We start from the raw sequence: 18,851 nt of genomic DNA, 5'->3' as shown, positions 1-18,851 counted from the left end.
GGAACTCGCTGTCTGAGAGGGTGGGAATCGGGAACTCGCTGCCTGAGAGGGTGGTGGGAATCGGCAACTCGCTGCCTGAGAGGGTGGGAATCGGGAACTCGCTGCCTGAAAGGGTGGGAATCGGGAACTCACTGTGTGAGAGGGTGGGAATCGGGAACTTGCTGCCTGAAAGGGTGGGAATCGGGAACTTGCTGCCTGAGAGGGTGGTGTGAATCGGGAACTCGCTGCCTGAGAGGGTGGGAATCGGGAACCCACTGTCTGAGACGGTGAGAATCGGGAATTCGCTGTCTGAGAGGGTGGAATCGGGAACTCGCTGTCTGAGAGGGTGGGAATCGGGAACTCGCTGTCTGAGAGAGTGGGAATCGGGAACTCGCTGTCTGAGAGGGTGGGAATCGGGAACTCGCTGCCTGAGAGGGTGGTGGGAATCGGGAACTCGCTGCCTGAGAGGGTGGGAATCTGGAACTCGCTGTCTGAGAGGGTGGGAATCGGGAACGCGCTGTCTGAGAGGGTGGGAATCGGGAACTCGCTGTCTGAGAGGGTGGGAATCGGGAACTCGCTGTCTGAGAGTGTGGGAATCGGGAACTCGCTGTCTGGGAGGGTGGGAATCGGGAACTCGCTGTGTGAGAGGGTGGGAATCGGGAACTCGCTGTCTGAGAGGGTGGGAATCGGGAACTCTCTGTCTGAGAGGGTGGGAATCGGGAACTCGCTGTCTGAGAGGGTGGGAATCGGGAACTCGCTGTCTGAGAGAGTGGGAATCGGGAACTCGCTGTCTGAGAAGGTGGGAATCGGGAACTCGCTGTCTGAGAGGGTGGGAATCGGGAACTCGCTGCCTGAGAGTGTGGGAATCGGGAACTCGCTGTCTGAGAGGGTGGGAATCGGGAACTCGCTGTCTGAGAGGGTGGGAATCGGGAACTCGCTGTTTGAGAGGGTGGGAATCGGGAACTCGCTGCCTGAGAGTGTGGGAATCGGGAACTCGCTGTCTGAGAGGGTGGGAATCGGGAACTCGCTGTCTGAGAGGGTGGGGATTGGGAACTCGCTGTCTGAGAGGTGGGAATCGGGAACTCGCTGTCTGAGAGGGTGGGAATCGGGAACTCGTTGTCTGAGAGGGTGGGAATCGGGAACTCGCTGTCTGAGAGGTGGGAATCGGGAACTCGCTGCCTGAGAGTGTGGGAATCGGGAACTCGCTGTCTGAGAGGGTGGGAATCGGGAACTCGCTGTCTGAGAGGGTGGGGATCGGGAACTCGCTGTCTGAGAGGTGGGAATCGGGAACTCGCTGTCTGAGAGGGTGGGAATCGGGAACTCGTTGTCTGAGAGGGTGGGAATCGGGAACTCGCTGTCTGAGAGGTGGGAATCGGGAACTCGCTGCCTGAAAGGGTGGGAATCGGGAACTCGCTGTCTGAGAGGGTGGGAATCGGGAACTCACTGTGTGAGAGGGTGGGAATCGGGAACTCGCTGTCTGAGAGGGTGGGAATCGGGAACTCGCTGTCTGAGAGGGTGGGAATCGGGAACTCGCTGTCTGAGAGGTGGGAATCGGGAACTCGCTGTCTGAGAGGGTGGGAATCGGGAACTCGTTGTCTGAGAGGGTGGGAATCGGGAACTCGCTGTCTGAGAGGTGGGAATCGGGAACTCGCTGCCTGAAAGGGTGGGAATCGGGAACTCGCTGTCTGAGAGGGTGGGAATCGGGAACTCACTGTGTGAGAGGGTGGGAATCGGGAACTCGCTGTCTGAGAGGGTGGGAATCGGGAACTCGCTGTCTGAGAGAGTGGGAATCGGGAACTCGCTGTCTGAGAGGGGGGTGTGAATCGGGAACTCGCTGTCTGAGAGTGTGGGAATCGGGAACTCGCTGTCTGAGAGGGTGGGAATGGGGAACTCGCTGCCTGAAAGGGTGGGAATCGGGAACTCGCTGCCTGAGAGGGGGGTGGGAATCGGGAACTCGCTGTCTGAGAGGGGGGTGGGAATCGGGAACTCGCTGTCTGAGAGGGCGGGAATCGGGAACTCGCTGCCTGAGAGGGTGGTGGGAATCGGCAACTCGCTGCCTGAGAGGGTGGGAATCGGGAACTCGCTGCCTGAAAGGGTGGGAATCGGGAACTCACTGTGTGAGAGGGTGGGAATCGGGAACTCGCTGTCTGAGAGGGTGGGAATCGGGAACTCGCTGTCTGAGAGGGGGGTGAGAATCGGGAACTCGCTGTCTGAGAGGATGGGAATGGGGAACTCGCTGCCTGAAAGGGTGGGAATCGGGAACTCGCTGCCTGAGAGGGTGGGAATCGGGAACTCACTGAATGAGAGGTTGGGAATCGGGAACTCGCTGTCTGAGAGGGTGGGAATCGGGAACTCGCTGTCTGAGAGGGTGGGAATCGGGAACTCGCTGTCTGAGAGGGTGGGAATCGGGAACTCACTGACTGAGAAGGTGGGAATCGGGAACTCGCTGTCTGAGAGGGGGGTGGGAATCGGGAACTCGCTGTCTGAGAGGGGGGTGGGAATCGGGAACTCGCTGTCTGAGAGGGTGGAAAACGGGAACTCGCTGTCTGAGAGGGGGGTGGGAATCGGGAACCCGCTGTCTGAGAGGGTGGGAAATGGGAACTCGCTGTCTGAGAGGGTGGGAATCCGGGACTTGCAGTCTGAGAGGGCGGGAATCGGGAACTCGCTGCCTGAGAGGGTGGTGGGAATCTGGAACTCGCTGCCTGAGAGGGGGGTGGGAATCGGGAACTCGCTGCCTGAGAGGGTGGGAATCGGGAACTTGCTGTCTGAGAGGCTGGGAATCGGGAACTCGCTGCCCTAAAGGGGGGTAGAACGAGTTTTCTGAGGCTAGTTATCGGAGGTTGTATGAGTCAGAGCCTCCTGTCAGTGGGAGATGAAGGGATGAAGCAGTTCTTGGACGGGTTGGAGTGCCCAAGAGTTGAGGGGGCAAACACCAGTCGTCGTCCCCCCCCCTCCAGAAATGCTCTCCTCACCCGAGGAGCCTTCCCCACCCACATAAACCTCGAAATAAGCCCATTCAGCTTTCTAAAGAAGGTCTTAGGAACAAAAATGGGGAGGTTCTGAAATACGAACAGGAACTTTGGGAGCACCGTGATTTTCACCGTCTACACGCGTCCTGCCAAAGCCAGTGGCAGCACATCCCACCTCCTGATATCTACCTTCATCCCCTCCACCGACTGCGCCAAGTTCAGTTTATGCAGCTGGGCTCAACTCCACGCCACCTGTATCCCAAGATAGCAAAAGCTCGTCCCCCCACCACCCGAGACAGCAATTCCCCCAGCCTCCTCTCTTGTCCCCGAGCTTTCCCACATATTCAATTTGTACCCTGAAAAGTGGCTAGACTCACTCAGGGTCCCCATGATCCTATCAAAACTCCCAACCGGGTCCGAAATGTACAACAGGAGGTTATCTGCATACAAAGAAACCCTGTGTTCGACCCCACCCCGCTCCATCCCCCTCCACCCCCTCGATGCCCTCAGCGTCATTGCCAATGTTCCTTCGGCAGGGCAAAAAGACCATAAAACATAGGAGCAGAATCTGACCATTCGGCCCATCGAGTCTGCTCCGCTATTCTATCATGGCTGGTCTGTTTCTCATCCCCATTCTCCTGCCTTCTCCCCATAACACCTGATCCCAATTTGGGGCATAAACATTCATTAGCACCGCCGGCGTCCACTCTAACATCCCACTAACCGGCACGAACCTACCCCCAGAATCGGATACAATACTGCCGACCTTAAAGGCCACCCTCTTGTTGACCAGCACCACCACCGTCCTCATCTGCATATCCAGCCCAGAGTGCAACACCTACCCCACCCAACCCTTCCAGCCTGTCTGGGTCAAGTCACATTTTCTGTACAAGTGGTTCCTGTGTTCGAACTCGTTCAACCATTTGAAATAAAAACGTTTATCACAAACATTAAGTTAATTGCTAAAATGTTCAGTCGATTAAATAAGTTATATCGTGATGAAACAGATATGCCAATAAGTCAATAATAGATGACGGCTCGAACAGGTCGGTGGTGCATGTGTTAACATAAAGAGAGTATCCAATTTTCCGATAGGTTACGATGGGCTGAGTTTTTTTGAATGGGTTATCTGACGTGTTTGTCTCATGTTATTGTCCGACTCCCTTCCGTTACTCCCACCCTTCCTATTAGAAGTGATTTTTTTTGGATCTCTGCAACTGGAGAGTTTTGGGGCTTGAGCTCATTCAGTGTATAACAGTCTTGAGACAGAGGAGCTTTAATACAGAATGGGTGGGCTTTTATGCAGAATGTAATGTCCTGGCTAGATTTTTAGTTACAATGTTGTAAAATTTAATTAGCTCATTGTAACAGGCCGTGCTCAATCTGAAGCATGGACAGAATTTTTGGGGTCTTTGCAATGCCAGGAAAATGTGCAGATGTTGTGAAATAATGACCTGAAATGTGATGGAAGCACATTGAAAGTTGCAAAGTGTTTGGGTGTACTGATGTTCTTTGATTTGATGGCTGCCTGAATGATGACAACATCTGCAGATGGAAACATCGGAGGGAAACATAGACCAATGTGGAGACAGCATCAAGAAGATTCCAGTATATATTGATATAGTGCGGTAGGAAGATATCGCAAGAAAATACTAATGCAATTAGGTTAAAATGTAGGAAAATCTGAATGTTGGCTGTTAGTGGAGGGTATAATGATATTTGTTGACTTTAATGACAGAAAATGGCAGCATCTGTGGAGAGAGAAACAGAATTAATGTTCCGAATCCATATGACCCATCTCCAGAAACGGACAGGGATAGAAATGTAATGAATTATACAGTTAAGTGGGTGGTGGGTGAAGCGGGGGGGGGGGGGAGGGGGGCAGAATGGAAGGTCAGGGATAAGTTGGAGCTAAAGAGAGATTGACAAAAATGTCATGGACATAAGACAAATGGGGTGGCTGCCAGACCTGGTGAGTTTATCCAGCAATTTCTGTTTTTATTTCAGATTGGTAAATTATTGGAGAGAATTCTCAGGGACAGGATTTATACCCATTTGGAAACAAATGGACTCATTAGCGATAAACAGCATGGTTTTGTGAAAAGGAGGTCTTGCCTCACTAACTTGATCAAGGTTTTTTTTTGAGGAGGTGACAAAGATGATTGATAAGGGGAGGGCGGTGGATGTTGTTTACATGGACTTCAGTAAAGCCTTTGACAAAGTGCCTCATGGTAGACTGGTACAAAAGGTGAAGTCACACGGGATCAGAGGTGAGATAGTAAGATGGATGCAGAACTGGCTCGGTCACAGAAGGCAAAGGGGAGCAGTAGAAAGGTATTTTTCTGAATGGAAGGTTGTGACTAGTGATGTTCCCTAGGGATCGGTGCTGGGGCCTCTGTTGTTTGTCGTATACATAAACGATTTGGAAAAAAATGTAGCCGGTCTGATTAGTAAGTTTGCGGATGACACCACGATTGGTGGAGTGACAGATAGTGTGAAGATTGTCAGAAGATACAGCAGGACATAGATAGGTTGGAGACTTGGGCAGAGAAATGGCAAATGGAGTTTAATCTGGACAAATGTGAGGTAATGCATTTTGGGAGGTCTAACATAGAGGGGAAATATACCGTAAATGGCAAAACTCTTAAGAATGTAGAAAGTCAGAGAGATCTGGGCGTGTATGTCCACAGATCTTTGAAGGTGACAACACAAGTAATAATAATAATCACTTATTGTCACAAGTAGACTTCAATGAAGTTACTGTGAAAAGCCCCTAGTCGCCACATTCCGGCACCTGTTCAGGGAGGCCAGTACGTGTTCTTGATTAATAAGGGGATCAGGGGTTATGGGGAGAAGGCAGGTGAATGTGGATGAGAAAATATCAGCCATGATTGAATGGCGGAGCAGACTCGATGAGGCGAGTGGCCTAATTCTGCTCGTATGTCTTATGGTCTTATGAACCTGCTCTGCTGGCCTTGTTCTGCATTACAAGCCAGCTGTTTAGCCCACGGTGCTAAACTAGCCTCTAAGTGAACAAGGTAGTCAAGAAAGCATACGGAATGATTGCCTTCATTGGACGGGGCATCGAGTATAAAAACTGGCAAGTCATGCGTCAGTTGTAAAGAACCTTGGTAAGGCTGCACTTGGAATATTGCGCACAATTCTGGTCACCACACTACTAGGATGTGGAGGCTTTGGAGAGGGTGCAGAGGAGATTTACCAGAATGTTGCCTGGTCTGGAGGGTGTTAGCTGTGTGGAGAGGCTGAATAGACTGGGACTGTTTTCATTAGAAAGACGGAGGTTGAGTGGTGACCTGATAGAGGTCTACAAGATTATGAGGGGCATGGATAGAGTGGATGGGCAGAGACTCTTTCCCAGGGTGGAGTCACCAGTAGGCATAGGTTTAAGGTCCGTGGGGCAAAATTTAGAGGAGATATTGACAACAACAAAATATTCATGTATATAGCACCTTCTACATAGTAAAATGCCTCAAGGCCTTTCACAGGAGCATTATCAAACAAAACTTGACAGTGAGCCACTGAAGGAAATGTTAAGAAAGGTGACCAAAAGGTCAAAAGGTTTTTTACACCGAGGGTGGTGAGTGCCTGGAACGCGTTGCCAGGGGCGGTTGTGGAAGCAGATACATTAACGGTGATCAAAAGGCATCTCGACAAACACATGGATAGGACGGGTATAGAGGGATACGGCACAAGGAAGTGCTGAGGGTTTTCGCAACGGTTGGTGTTATGACCGATACTGGCTTGGAGGGCTGAAGGGCCTGTTCCTGTGCCGTATTGTTCCTTCACATCCACAGTAGTTTGCTTTTATTTGACTTTAACGATAATCGGTCTGGCAGTTGGCTCATTTTAAAAACTTTCATCCTCCTGTTCAAATCTTTTCCACTCTGGCACGTATCCCTGATTTTAATTGCGCCATCATTGGTGCCCATGCTTTCAGCTGATCAGAAAGTTCGCTCTGGAATTCCCTCCCTGAACCTTTCTGCCTCCCTTCCCTCTTTTTAAGACACTTCTTAAAACCTACCCCTTTGACCTTTTGCTCTTCTTTCTTAACATTTCCTTCAGTGGCTCATTGTCAAGTTTTGTTTGACAGTGCTCCTGTGAAGTGCCTTGGGGCATTTTACTATGTTGAAGGCGCTATATACATGAATATTTTGTTGTTGTCAACATTAGTTGGGTTTTCATACAGGCAAAGTTTTAAGACAAAGTTTCACTGTAACTTTCGTGACTTGCAAAAGCAGCATTCGTAAAATTGCAGAAAGTAATGGCATCGGTGCCAACCTAAAGGTCGGACGACTGTGGCAATGTTTTGGGAGAATGACAGCTCAGTCCTTTTTTTATTTATATCCCATAGTAAAATCAGCTTGAGGACCTCATAAGACAACATAAATCACAATGAGTTTAGAAGCACCACTTTCTGCTAACAGATTGTTGTGAAGTGAGGCTGGATTAACTAGCCATCTGTTGTGGACGGGCAGACAAGGGTATATATTTGGCAGGCTGAGAACAGAAGAGGAGGTCAGCCAAGATTGAGTTTTAAACACTCAAATAACCTTGGATAAACTACGAAGCACATCTGGTGAAGAGACGTTTCTTGTGTCTCCCTCTTGTATTTGACACAAGCTGCTTAGCACTCTGAAGACCAAATGTAAACCTGTGGAAAATTCCTCACAATGTTACGTATTCCCTCCTTCTTGCCAAAATTAATTTACACTTAGCCAGCCAATCACTCTCAAAGCTAATTGAAAGAGCATTTCAGCACACGTGTTCATGTGCAGTAAGTAATAGTTTGTGCCGAGGTGTCAGCCCACCCAGCTTGCTTTTTTTCTAACAAACTGCACATACCGTCCACCAACTCCGGCCAAACTTGTGTTTATAATACATGAACATTACAATCTCTGGTTTTAAAATGCCGTACCCAGTGTCATGGTCACTTTTGACCATCTTCATGATTTAAGTATCGCTCATTTGCCTGTTCACAATTCAATCATATTACCGGGCTTTGTGTTTAAACAGAAAAGGAAATTCAGGCAACTTGTATCATCTCTGAATTGTCATTTCAAGTTGTTTTGCATTTCCATCATGTACCTGTCAAAATGATCTGAAATGAAGAATGGGACTATTACAGTGCACCAGTTCTATTTGTGTGTGGATCTATTATCATCTAAAGTCTCATGAATTGCAAATAAAGCAGGGTATTCACTCCATGCAAGAATGAAAGGACATCGCAAGGCCAGTAAAATAGCATGTAAATGATATTTTGAATAAATTGGGAATGATACTGTTGCAGGATATTTGACTCCTGTAGTATCTTGTAATTTATGGGTTCGTGAGCAAGTCTCTCAATTGTTTTTCCTTTGGTATTTTTTCAACATTTAAATTCAGGGGTACCAGCCTGTGAAACACGTGTCTGCTTTTATTGCCCAGTGTCCCCATTGAATGTTTCTAAATCAGACAGGCAGTAAAACTCCCTATGTTCTACCTGAATCTCCGATATGCATTGTTCTCTGTGCGAGTATGACATTTCTTTTGCCATTCTATCAGACTGCCTCAGTCAGACTGCAATTGAGCATTAATTGGTGCTGAACCTTGTGTGGGGACCAAAACTAGATGAGACGACCCCAAATTTGTTTCAGTTCAGGTCCTTATAGACCAGGGAGCAAGAGGGTTCTGTTGCACCGATTTGGTTAATTAAACCTCCGGCCTCAGGTGAAAAGACCATGTGCTAACCAGTCATCTGCTAACTTTGCTCGGCCGTTTCCTTTGCTCGTAAAAAGCAAGTGCTGGAAAAATGCAGTGGATCCATCAACATCTGAAAAAATAAAGCAATAACAAAACACTGTGGATGCTGAAATATAGACAAAATGCTTCAAACCTCAACAGGTTAGGTAGCTTTGCAAAGATATAGTTTTTTGAAAATTTTTTTTTTTTATTCTCCTCCATTTTCACATTTTCTCCCAAATTTACACCCAACAATAAACAATAATCAGTAACGGATGTAATGTCAATCCCCATATCAATAACAACGGTCCCATCCTCCCACCAAACCCCAGACATCGGCCCGCATGTTAACATAAACAAATGACAAAAAGGAATCAGGAATCACCCATAGTCACCATTAACACACCCCTCCCCCCCTCCCAACCCCCCTAATGTTTGATGTGATCCAATTCTCGAAAGTGCATAATGAATAATGCCCATGAATTGTAGAACCCCTTCATCCTTCCCCTCAGTTCAAATTTGACATTTTCAAGCGTTAAGAATTCCAGCAGGTCCCCCCGCCACGCCAGGGGACAGGGTGGAGAGGTTGATCTCCACCCTAACAGGATCCGCCTTCGGGCGATCAACGAGGCGAAGGCTACAACATCTGCCTCCGCTCCCGTTTCCAACCCCAGCTGGTCTGACACCTGGAATATGGCCTCCCGAGAGGCCGGGGCGAAATTAAAGTTTGATGGTGCTTTACATTAACTGCATCTGAGATGGTGTTGGCAAGGGTGCATCGACACAACCAATGATAATCAAGCCAGGATCACTCCGCTCCTGACCTCATTACAGCCCTGATTCAAACAAGGTGAGGTGAGCGTGATTGCCCTTGACATTAAGGCAACTGCGGTTTCCTCCCACAAGTCCCGAAAGACGTTAGGTGAACATTCTGAATTTTCCTTCAGTGTCCCCAAACAGGCGCCGGAGCGCGGTGACTCGGGGATTTTCACAGTAACTTCATTGCAGTGTTAACGTAAGCGTACTTGTGACACTAATAAAGATTATTATTACATTTGACCGAGCATGGCATCAAGGAGCCCCAGTAAGACTGGAGTCAATGGGAATCAGGGAAAATTCTCCGCTGGTTGGAGTCACACCTGACACAAAGGAAGATGGTTGTGATGGTTGGAGGTCAATCACATGAGCTCCAGGACATCACTGCAGGAGTTCCTCAGGGTAATGTCCTAGGCCCAACCATCTTTAGCTGCTTCCTTCCATCATAAGATCGTTTGGATGGGCAATGCTTTGTAGACCCAGGGGGGTAGCACCTAAGAAATTCCCTTTTTGAAGAAAATGGGAGAATTAACCACTGTTAAATCTTACACATCAAAGCTGCGTATCAACACACTATTACTAGATGATCATTAATTATTAGCAGAAGCAATCTGTTTATCCTAAAGAGGAATAAATCCACTAAAAGTTTTAAACTTGTGGTCTGTGTCCTTTTGCTTTGTTAAAATACCACAGAATTGTTACATGACGTGGTTAATGGCTGACTACCTAAAACTATACAATCTGAATGAAAGTCTTATTCTGCATTAATTAGAAGTACGTTTCATTGAAGTGAGGGACTCGATGGAAATTTTGGAAAACTTTTTTTATTCTTCCACGAGATGTGGGTGTCACTGGCTACACCAGCATTTGTTGCCCATACCGAATTGCTCTTGTGGTGAGCTGCCTTCTTGAACCGCTGCAGTCCATGTGGTGTAAGTACACCCACCATGCTGTTAGGGGGGAGTTCAACGGTTTTGACCCAGAGACAATAAAGGAATGGCGATATATTTTCAAATCAGGATAGTGAGTGACTTGGAGGGGAACTTTCATCTGGTGGTGTTCCTATGCATTTGCCTTTGTCCATCAAAGTTGGGGCGGTCGAGGGTTTGGAGAATGCTATCTAAGGAGCCTTGGCGAGTTGCTCTGCATCCTGTAGATGGTACACGGCTGCCACTGTGCACCAGTGGGGAGTCAGGAGGTGAGTAACTCACTGCAGAATTTCCAGCCCCTGACCACTTATTATAGCTACAGTATTTCTATGGCTGGTCATCACAGTTTCTGGTCAATGGTAACTCTCGCGATGTTGATAGTGTAATTGGATATAATTAAATTGTTATAGTTAGTGACCTTTTTGTGTAATTACTTTCTGGAACATTTTGTAACAAGTTTATTATGGGGATGGCTATAAACACCATTACATACGACTGTCTTGCACCTGTTTAGTGTACACCAAGGGCAGTGTGTCCTTCATTGCAGTTAAATGCACTTCTAGTGCTGTTGGCCTTGCTAAAGTAGAACAAGACTTTCATTCAGATTGTGTAGTATTTTTTGTAGTCAGCAATTTATTCTTTAAAAATGTGAAAGGAACACTCAACCAGCCTGCACAAAATGCTGAACCTGAGATTATTTGTTTGGGTTGTAACTTGCTGCTGTTGAATTTAGTCTGCAGTTAGTGTAGAAGTATTTTTTCACGGAACTCTGAAGTGATTGTTTTGTAACTGTGCTTCTTCGTACACCCATGTACTGTGGAGGGAAATGCTTCCTCCGCGATTTGAACCGATGGCAGAATCGGTGACCTTACTGTGATGCCAGTAAAATAGTGCTGTAGCCGCGACACTCATAGAATCATACAATCCCTACAGTGCAGAAGGAGGCCATTTGGCCCATCGAGTCTGAAAGAGCGCCCTGCCTAGCGTCAGGCCCCACCATATCTCTATAACCCCACCTAACCTTTTTGACACTAAGAGACAATTTAGCATGGCCAATCCACCTAACCTGCACATGTTTGGACAGTGGGAGGAAACCGGAGCACCAGTAGGAAACCCACGCAGACACAGGGAGAACGTGAAAACTCCATACAGACAGTCACCCAAGGCTGGAATTGAACCCAGGTCCCTGGTGCTGTGAGGCAGCAGTGCTAACCACTGTGCCACCGTGTCATCCACCGTATCACCCAAAAGTGCATTATTCCAAAGTAGGGTACTTGCTGGAGAGGTTGGGGAGGAGAGAAAGAGCCTATGTAAGGATTCAGAGCAGGGGACTCGAGAACAATGAGCTGCATTCTGGGAGGTAATGGGAGAAGGACTGGAAAGTGGAGTTGAGGCTACAATACCCTCAGCCATGATCTTATTGAATGGGAGAGCAGATTTGAGGGGCCAAATGGCCTACTCCAGCTCCCTAATTTCCCTAATTATTGTGTTCTTGTATGTTCAAAACTCACCTTCCATTCTTTATCATTCCCTCCTCCCTTTTCTTTATTTCCTTTCTAATTCTCTATTTCCTATTCTTACTCTCCTCATGCCCGTCTGCACCAGGTGTTGATAGGACGTTGCCTTAACTAAAGAGAGGGAAAACATTGCCCTGGTAAACTCTATCCAACTCATTAATAATAATATTCTTTATTAGTGTCACAGTAGGCTTACATTAACACAGCAATGAAGTTACTGTGAAAATTCCCTAGTCGCCACATTCCGGCGCCTGTTCGGGTACACTGAGGGAGAATTCAGAATGTCCAATTCACCTAACAAGCAAGTCTTTTGGGACTTGTGGGAGGAAACCGGAGCCCCTGGAGGAAACACACGCAGACACGGGGCGAACGTGCAGACTCCACACAGACGTGACCCAAGCCAAGAATCGAACCTGGGACCTTGGAGCTGTGAAGCAATGTGCTAACCCTAAAGCTTTCTATAGATATGTCAGGAATAAAAGAATGACTAGGGTAAGAGTAGGGCCAGTCAAGGACAGTAATGGGAAGTTGTGCTTGGAGTCCGAGGAGATAGGAGAGGTGCTAAATGAATATTTTTCGTCAGTATTCACATAGGAAAAAGACAATGGTGTCGAGGAGAATACTGAGATTCAGGCTACTAGACTAGAAGGGCTTGAGGTTCATAAGGAGGAGGTGTTAACAATTCTGGAAAGGGTGAAAATAGATAAGTCCCCTGGGCCGGATGGGATGAATCCTAGGATTCTTTGGGAAGCTAGGGAGGAGATTGCTGAGCCTTTGGCTTTGATCTTTAAGTCATCTTTGTCTACAGGAATAGTGCCAGAAGACTGGAGGATAGCAAATGTTGTCCCTTGTTCAAGAAGGGGAGTAGAGACAACCCCGGTAACTATAGACCAGTGAGCCTTACTTCTGTTGTGGGCAAAATCTTGGAAAGGTCTATAAGAGATAGGGTGTATAATCATCTGGAAAGGAATAATTTGATTAGGCATAGTCAACACGGTTTCGTGAAGGGTAGGTCGTGTCTCACAAACCTTATTGAGTTCTTTGAGAAGGTGACCAAACAGGTGGATGACGGTAAAGCAGTTGATGTGGTGTATATGGATTTTAGTCAAGCGTTTGATAAGGTTCCCCACAGTAGGCTACTGCAGAAAATACGGAAGCATGGGATTCAGGGAGATTTAGCAGTTTGGATCAGAAATTGGCTAGCTGGAAGACAAAGGGTGGTGGTTGATGGGAAGTGTTCAGACTGGAGTCCAGTTACTAGTGGTGTACCACAAGGATCTGTTTTGGGGCCACTGCTGTTTGTCATTTTTATAAATGACCTGGAGGAGTGCGTAGAAGGATGGGTGAGTAAATTTGCAGATGACACTAACGTCGGTTGAGTTGTGGACAGTGCGGAAGGATGTTACAAGTTACAGAGGGACATAGATAAGCTGCAGCGCTGGGCTGAGAGGTGGCAAATGGAGTTTAATGCAGAAAAGTGTGAGGTGATTCATTTTGGATGGAATAGCAGGAAGACAGAGTACTGGGCTAATGGCAAGATTCTTGGCAGTGTGGATGAGCAGAGAGATCTCGGTGTCCATGTACATAGATCCCTGAAAGTTGCCACCCAGGTTGAGAGGGTTGTTAAGAAGGCGTAAGGTGTGTTAGCTTTTATTGGTAGAGGGATTGAGTTTCGGAGACATGATGTCATGTTGCAGCTGTACAAAACTCTGGTGCGGCAACATTTGGAGTATTGCGTGCAATTCTGGTCACCGCATTATAGGAAGGATGTGGAAGCATTGGAAAGGGTGCAGAGGAGATTTACCAGGATGTTGCCTGGTATGGAGGGAAGATCTTATGAGGAATGGCTGAGGGACTTGAGGCTGTTTTCATTAGAGAGAAGGTTAAGAGGTGACTTAATTGCGGCATACAAGATGATCAGAGGATTGGATAGGGTGGACAGTGAGAGCCTTTTTCCTCGGATGGTGATGTCTAGCACGAGGGGACATAGCTTTAAATTGAGGGGAGCTAGATATAAGACAGATGTCAGAGGTATGTTCTTTACTCAGAGAGTAGTAAGAGCGGGGAATGCCCTGCCTGCAACAGTAGTGGACTCGCCAACACTAAGGGCATTCAAATGGTCATTGGATAGACATATGGACGATAAGGGAATAGTGTCGATGGGCTTTAGAGTGGTTTCACAGGTCGGCACAACATCGAGGGCCGAAGGGCCTGTACTGCGCTGTTATGTTCTATTTTCTAACCACTGTGCTACCCTGCCGCCCATTTTCAGTATCAGGTAACCTTATGAGATGGATCTGTGTGTGTGGATGACATCAGAACAGAAGTAGGTCATTCAACTCATTGAGTGCGCTGCATTTTGTTCGGCATGTAGCTAGCTCATTTATCTTTCTGTCACAGATCCTTGCCCCTTGTCACTCAGGGTTTAGCGTTCGCAGGCTCCATTCACACATGAAGTACGGTCAGATGGTCAAGTTCCAAATGATGACGGGTACTTGGATACCCAGCCTAAGCCAACATTTTTGGATTGGGGGTGGGGGTGCTGGTAAAAAGGAAGTTGTCCGTCAGGGGACTAAGGGATGGGAAACCATTTTCAAGGTTAACTTCAGGTTATGAACCTTCATTGACAGATTGGTGTTTGCACAATTTTGACATTCTTCTTGCATTCCAGGTGGTCAGCCGTGATGGAAGGACCACGTGTCGCTGACTATTTTGTGGTGGCAGGCATGACCAACGCATCAAAGCCACTTGAAGAGGAAATACAATTTAACGACAGCTGCCACAAAGTAGCTAAACCAAAAGCACCGATCACAGATTTGGCTATCATTGTGAAATCGTTGGGTGAGGAAGTTCCCCAAGGGTATACGTGTGTGGAAACCACTCAGTCTGGATTATTGGCTGACCTCAATAATGGGAGCTTGATGGGCCCACAGATTTTGCTTTGCTACAAAAGGGGTCGAGATAAGCCACCTCTGACTGACCTCGGGTATGTAACTCTGAAAGCTCATTTAAGTTAACACCAGTCCATGCTACTGCAAAGTAGTGTGTAACTTTCCTCGCCCTACAAAAATGTTATGTTCAATATCAGGTGCAGCTTGTCTATCATATACTCCAGTAACGTGATTAAATTATTTACTTGAGTGGTGAATTCATAGCTTCTCTACAGAGAATTGTGACTCGTCACAGCCAGCCCTATACATGGGGGAAATGTTGGTTTCTTACATTCACAGGATCACAGGATGGTTACAGCGCAGAAAGAGGCCATTCAACTTGTCGAGTCTGCGCTGGGTCTCCATAGAAGCAATTCAGCTCGAGTCATTCTCCCGCCTTCTCCCCATTATCCTGAACATTTTTCCTTTTTGGATAATAATTCAGTTCCCTCTAAAATGCCCCATTGAATCTGCCTCCACCACAGTCTCAGGCATTACATTCCAGATGCTAACCACGCACTGCGAAAAAAACCTCTTCCTCATGTCATCATTGCTTGTTTTGCCACTAGCCCATTTACAGAATGACACTGAATTCAGGGGAGCAGCAGTTGGTTTGTTTTCCCAAGACACAGGTAGTAGAGAAAAAGCAAAACAAGAGTTTCAACCAAGAGGCAACACTGCAGCCACACAGAACAGGCTATTTATTAAACGTGTACAGAAACTTGGTTGGTGTCAACTTGGTGTACTATCCACATTTCTGGTCTCATAAAGAGAATATGCTAGAATGTTAAATATGGGCCAGGATTCTCTGACCCGGCGCCAGGTCGGAGAATCCCCAGGGCCGCAACCCGCCGCTGGTCTCCCTATTCTCCGACGCCGTTTTTTGGGCGCTGACGGGATCGCCGGTCGGGGGCCGTTGACAGCGGCCCCCCGGCGATCCTCCGGGCCCCGAGTGGCCGACGAGTTTGGCTCAGTCCCGCCGGCGTGGATTACTTACCTCACACACGGCGGGACCTGGCAGGTAAGTGTGCGGGGCCCGTCCTGGGGGGGCGAGGGGGGGGGGGGGGGAAGATCCGACCTGGGGGGGTGGGGGGGGGGCCTCACAGTGGCCTGGCCCGCGATCGGGGCCTACCAATTGGCGGGTGGGCTGGTTCCGTGGGGGCCCTCTTTCCTCCACGCCAGGCCCCTGTAGGGCTCCGCCATATTGCCTGGGGGCCGGCGCGGAGAAGGGAACCCCCGCGCATGCGCGGAAATACGCCGGCTGTTTTGCGCATGCGCGAGATCACGCCGGTCGTTCCGTATTTTCTGTTTTTGTTTCCGATTCCAACACTTGCAGTAACTTGCTTTTATTTGCATTCATCATAAATGCTTGTCTTGGGTTCATGATTGATCACATTCAGTTTTCAGAGTGGGCTTCTATTTAGTTGAACACAACAAATGAAAAGATCTGTAAATTATCCTGGAGTCACATTTTGGTTGACGAAAATGGCAATTGTCTAAATACAACAGTAAATTTAATCTGAAAAAACCAATCTGAAATTGGGTGACGTTATAAATGTGAAGCAGTGTACTCTCACACCCATGATGCATTGGCTTTTTGTTTAAGGGACCAATTTGATCATTGTAGCTTTTTAAACTGAGAAACTCAATATAAAGAGTCGGGAATGTTGATTGGAAAGCATTTTGCTTCATGTTATCTGAAAGTCACAAACAAAAGTACTCTTCGCCACCATGATCGTTACTTGCCATTTCCTTGTGCAACGTCAAGTCACATGTACGTCACAACTTTTCTCTAACCTTTCATATGCATCAGCTACTAGTCTGTTCTACTTTCATGGGCAGATGGCTGAGAGAATTATTGTGTGCCTGATAGCTGTGCAAACATTTAGATACCAGGTCATTCCTTGTGCATCTGGTGCATAAATACATCTAACGTCATCATTACAAGAAATGGAGAGACAACATTTGAAGTTTTACTGATCCTCTTTTTTTAGACAGTCAGCGTCTCATAATTGTTACCTAAAAAAAATTTAAAAACTATTCGAACAGACACACACACCCACAGACGCAACCTTGTTCATTATAACTTAGATACTAGTGTGTGATTAGTGGAAAATTCCCAAGCATTTATTGCTTGTAAGCAGATTATTGCAATTACAAAATCTGTTTCAGAAAGCTGGAATTAATGTATTAAAATGTGACTTTCTCTGACTAGCATAATATGCTTTGAAAGAGTTTATAGCCATATTCTACTGACTATTAATGTATTCTAGCATGCCTTATGTTGAGCGGTCTATTTGATTTATGATAACATTAACAAAGCAACTCATTTTCTGTAATCTTAAATGCACCATATCTTTTTCAAGCGCTGATTGGATGAAGCTTGCCTGATTAGAGAGAATCAGTCCGCAGCAGCTGATGTGCTTGTATTGCTTTCCAGTGTTTTGTATGAATGGAAAGAGAGGCTAAAGCATGGATGTCAGATCATTCAAACCACACCTTATGGCCGACCTGCTAATATCAGCGGTGGAACTTCATCTCAACGAATCTACGTAACGTACCGTCGGGCACCCGAAAATATAGCCCAGAATTCCCTGGCCGTCACTGAAATCTGTATAATTGTCCCGAGTAAGGGAGAGACTGCACCACACACTTTCTGCAGGGTGGACAAAAACCTAAACAGCAGCATGGTAAGGTCAACAATCTACTTTCAGGTAACTTTTAAGCCAGGGTAATGGAAACTGTTGGATACAAGTACTGTATAGATTATACTCTTTGTAACATATTGCATTGTAAAACAGTCTGTTTTATGTCCTCTCAGCATAATGGCCTCAATTATAATACTATCTCTGAAACGAACCAGAGCTCAGAATACTTGTGTTCGAACAACGTTATGATGAATAGAAACTATTATAGAAATATATATCCCTTGTGAAGTTGTTATTTTTGTTAGTCAGTTTAAAAGCTTTACACTTTTTGCATTGGTCCAGCAATACTGAGTAATCTTAGAAGGATAGCATTTTTCTCCCTTTAGCATACATGTGAACATGAGAATTAAGAGCAGTAGTTGGCTATTTGGCCCCTCGAGCCTGCTCCACTGTTCGGTAAGATCACAGCTGCTGTGATTATGGCCGCAACTCCACTTTCTTTCGTGTCTGCTATGTAATAACCTGCGTGGAGCACGCGGGGCGGCTTGAATGTTTCCCCCGTGTGATTCGAGGAGTATGAGCTCCCCCGCTAACTGCAGGGCTCTTACCGCGTGCATATAAGGTCAGCCAGACAGGAACCGATCAACAGAGAGAGGACCCTTTTGTACATAGTACGTGTTATAAATACGAACAAAGAACAAGAACAAAGAAAAGTACAGCACAGGAACAGACCCTTCGGCCCTCCAAGCCCGTGCCATCCATGCTGCCCGTCTAAACTAAAATCTTCTACACTTCCTGGGTCCGTATCCCTCTATTCCCATCCTATTCATGTATTTGTCAAGATGCCCCTTAAATGTCACTATCGACTCTGCTTCCACCACCTCCACCGGCAGCGAGTTCCAGGCACCCATTACCCTCTGTGTAAAAAACTTGCCTCGTACATCTACTATAAACCTTGCCCCTCGCACCTTAAACCTATGCCCCCTAGTAATTCACCCCTCTACCCTGAGGAAAAGCCTCTGCCTATCCACTCTGTCTATGCCCCTCATAATTTTGTAGACCTCTATCAGGTCGCCCCTCAACCTCCGTCGTTCCAGTGAGAATAAACCGAGTTTATTCAACCACTCCTCATAGCTAATGTCCTCCATACCAGGCAACATCCTGGTAAATCTCTTTTGCACCCTCTCTGAAGCCTCCACATCCTTCTGGTAGTGTGGCGACCAGAATTGAACACTATACTCCAAGTGTGGCCTAACTAAGGTTCTAGACAGCTGCAACATGACTTGCCAATTCTTATATTCAATGCCCCGGCCAATGAAGGCAA

General features: G+C 47.0%; 1 protein-coding gene across 5 annotated transcripts in view; it reads left to right on the top strand.

Annotated features, from left to right (window-relative positions):
* The window catches only part of dennd4a (DENN/MADD domain containing 4A), a 241,784-nt gene that overhangs the window by 74,412 nt on the left and 148,521 nt on the right, over positions 1-18,851 (top strand). For all 5 annotated transcript variants that reach the window (XM_072470324.1, XM_072470323.1, XM_072470320.1 and 2 more), the window contains exons 2-3: positions 14,621-14,935; positions 17,320-17,569. In XM_072470324.1, coding sequence (XP_072326425.1) covers positions 14,634-14,935; positions 17,320-17,569 — 552 coding nt within the window. In that variant the 5' untranslated portion in view covers positions 14,621-14,633. The remainder of the gene's footprint in view (positions 1-14,620; positions 14,936-17,319; positions 17,570-18,851) is intronic.

Source organism: Scyliorhinus torazame, chromosome 12 (genome assembly GCF_047496885.1).
Source record: "Scyliorhinus torazame isolate Kashiwa2021f chromosome 12, sScyTor2.1, whole genome shotgun sequence".
NCBI lineage: Eukaryota > Metazoa > Chordata > Chondrichthyes > Carcharhiniformes > Scyliorhinidae > Scyliorhinus > Scyliorhinus torazame.
This window is presented reverse-complemented; position numbering and strand designations above follow the sequence as displayed.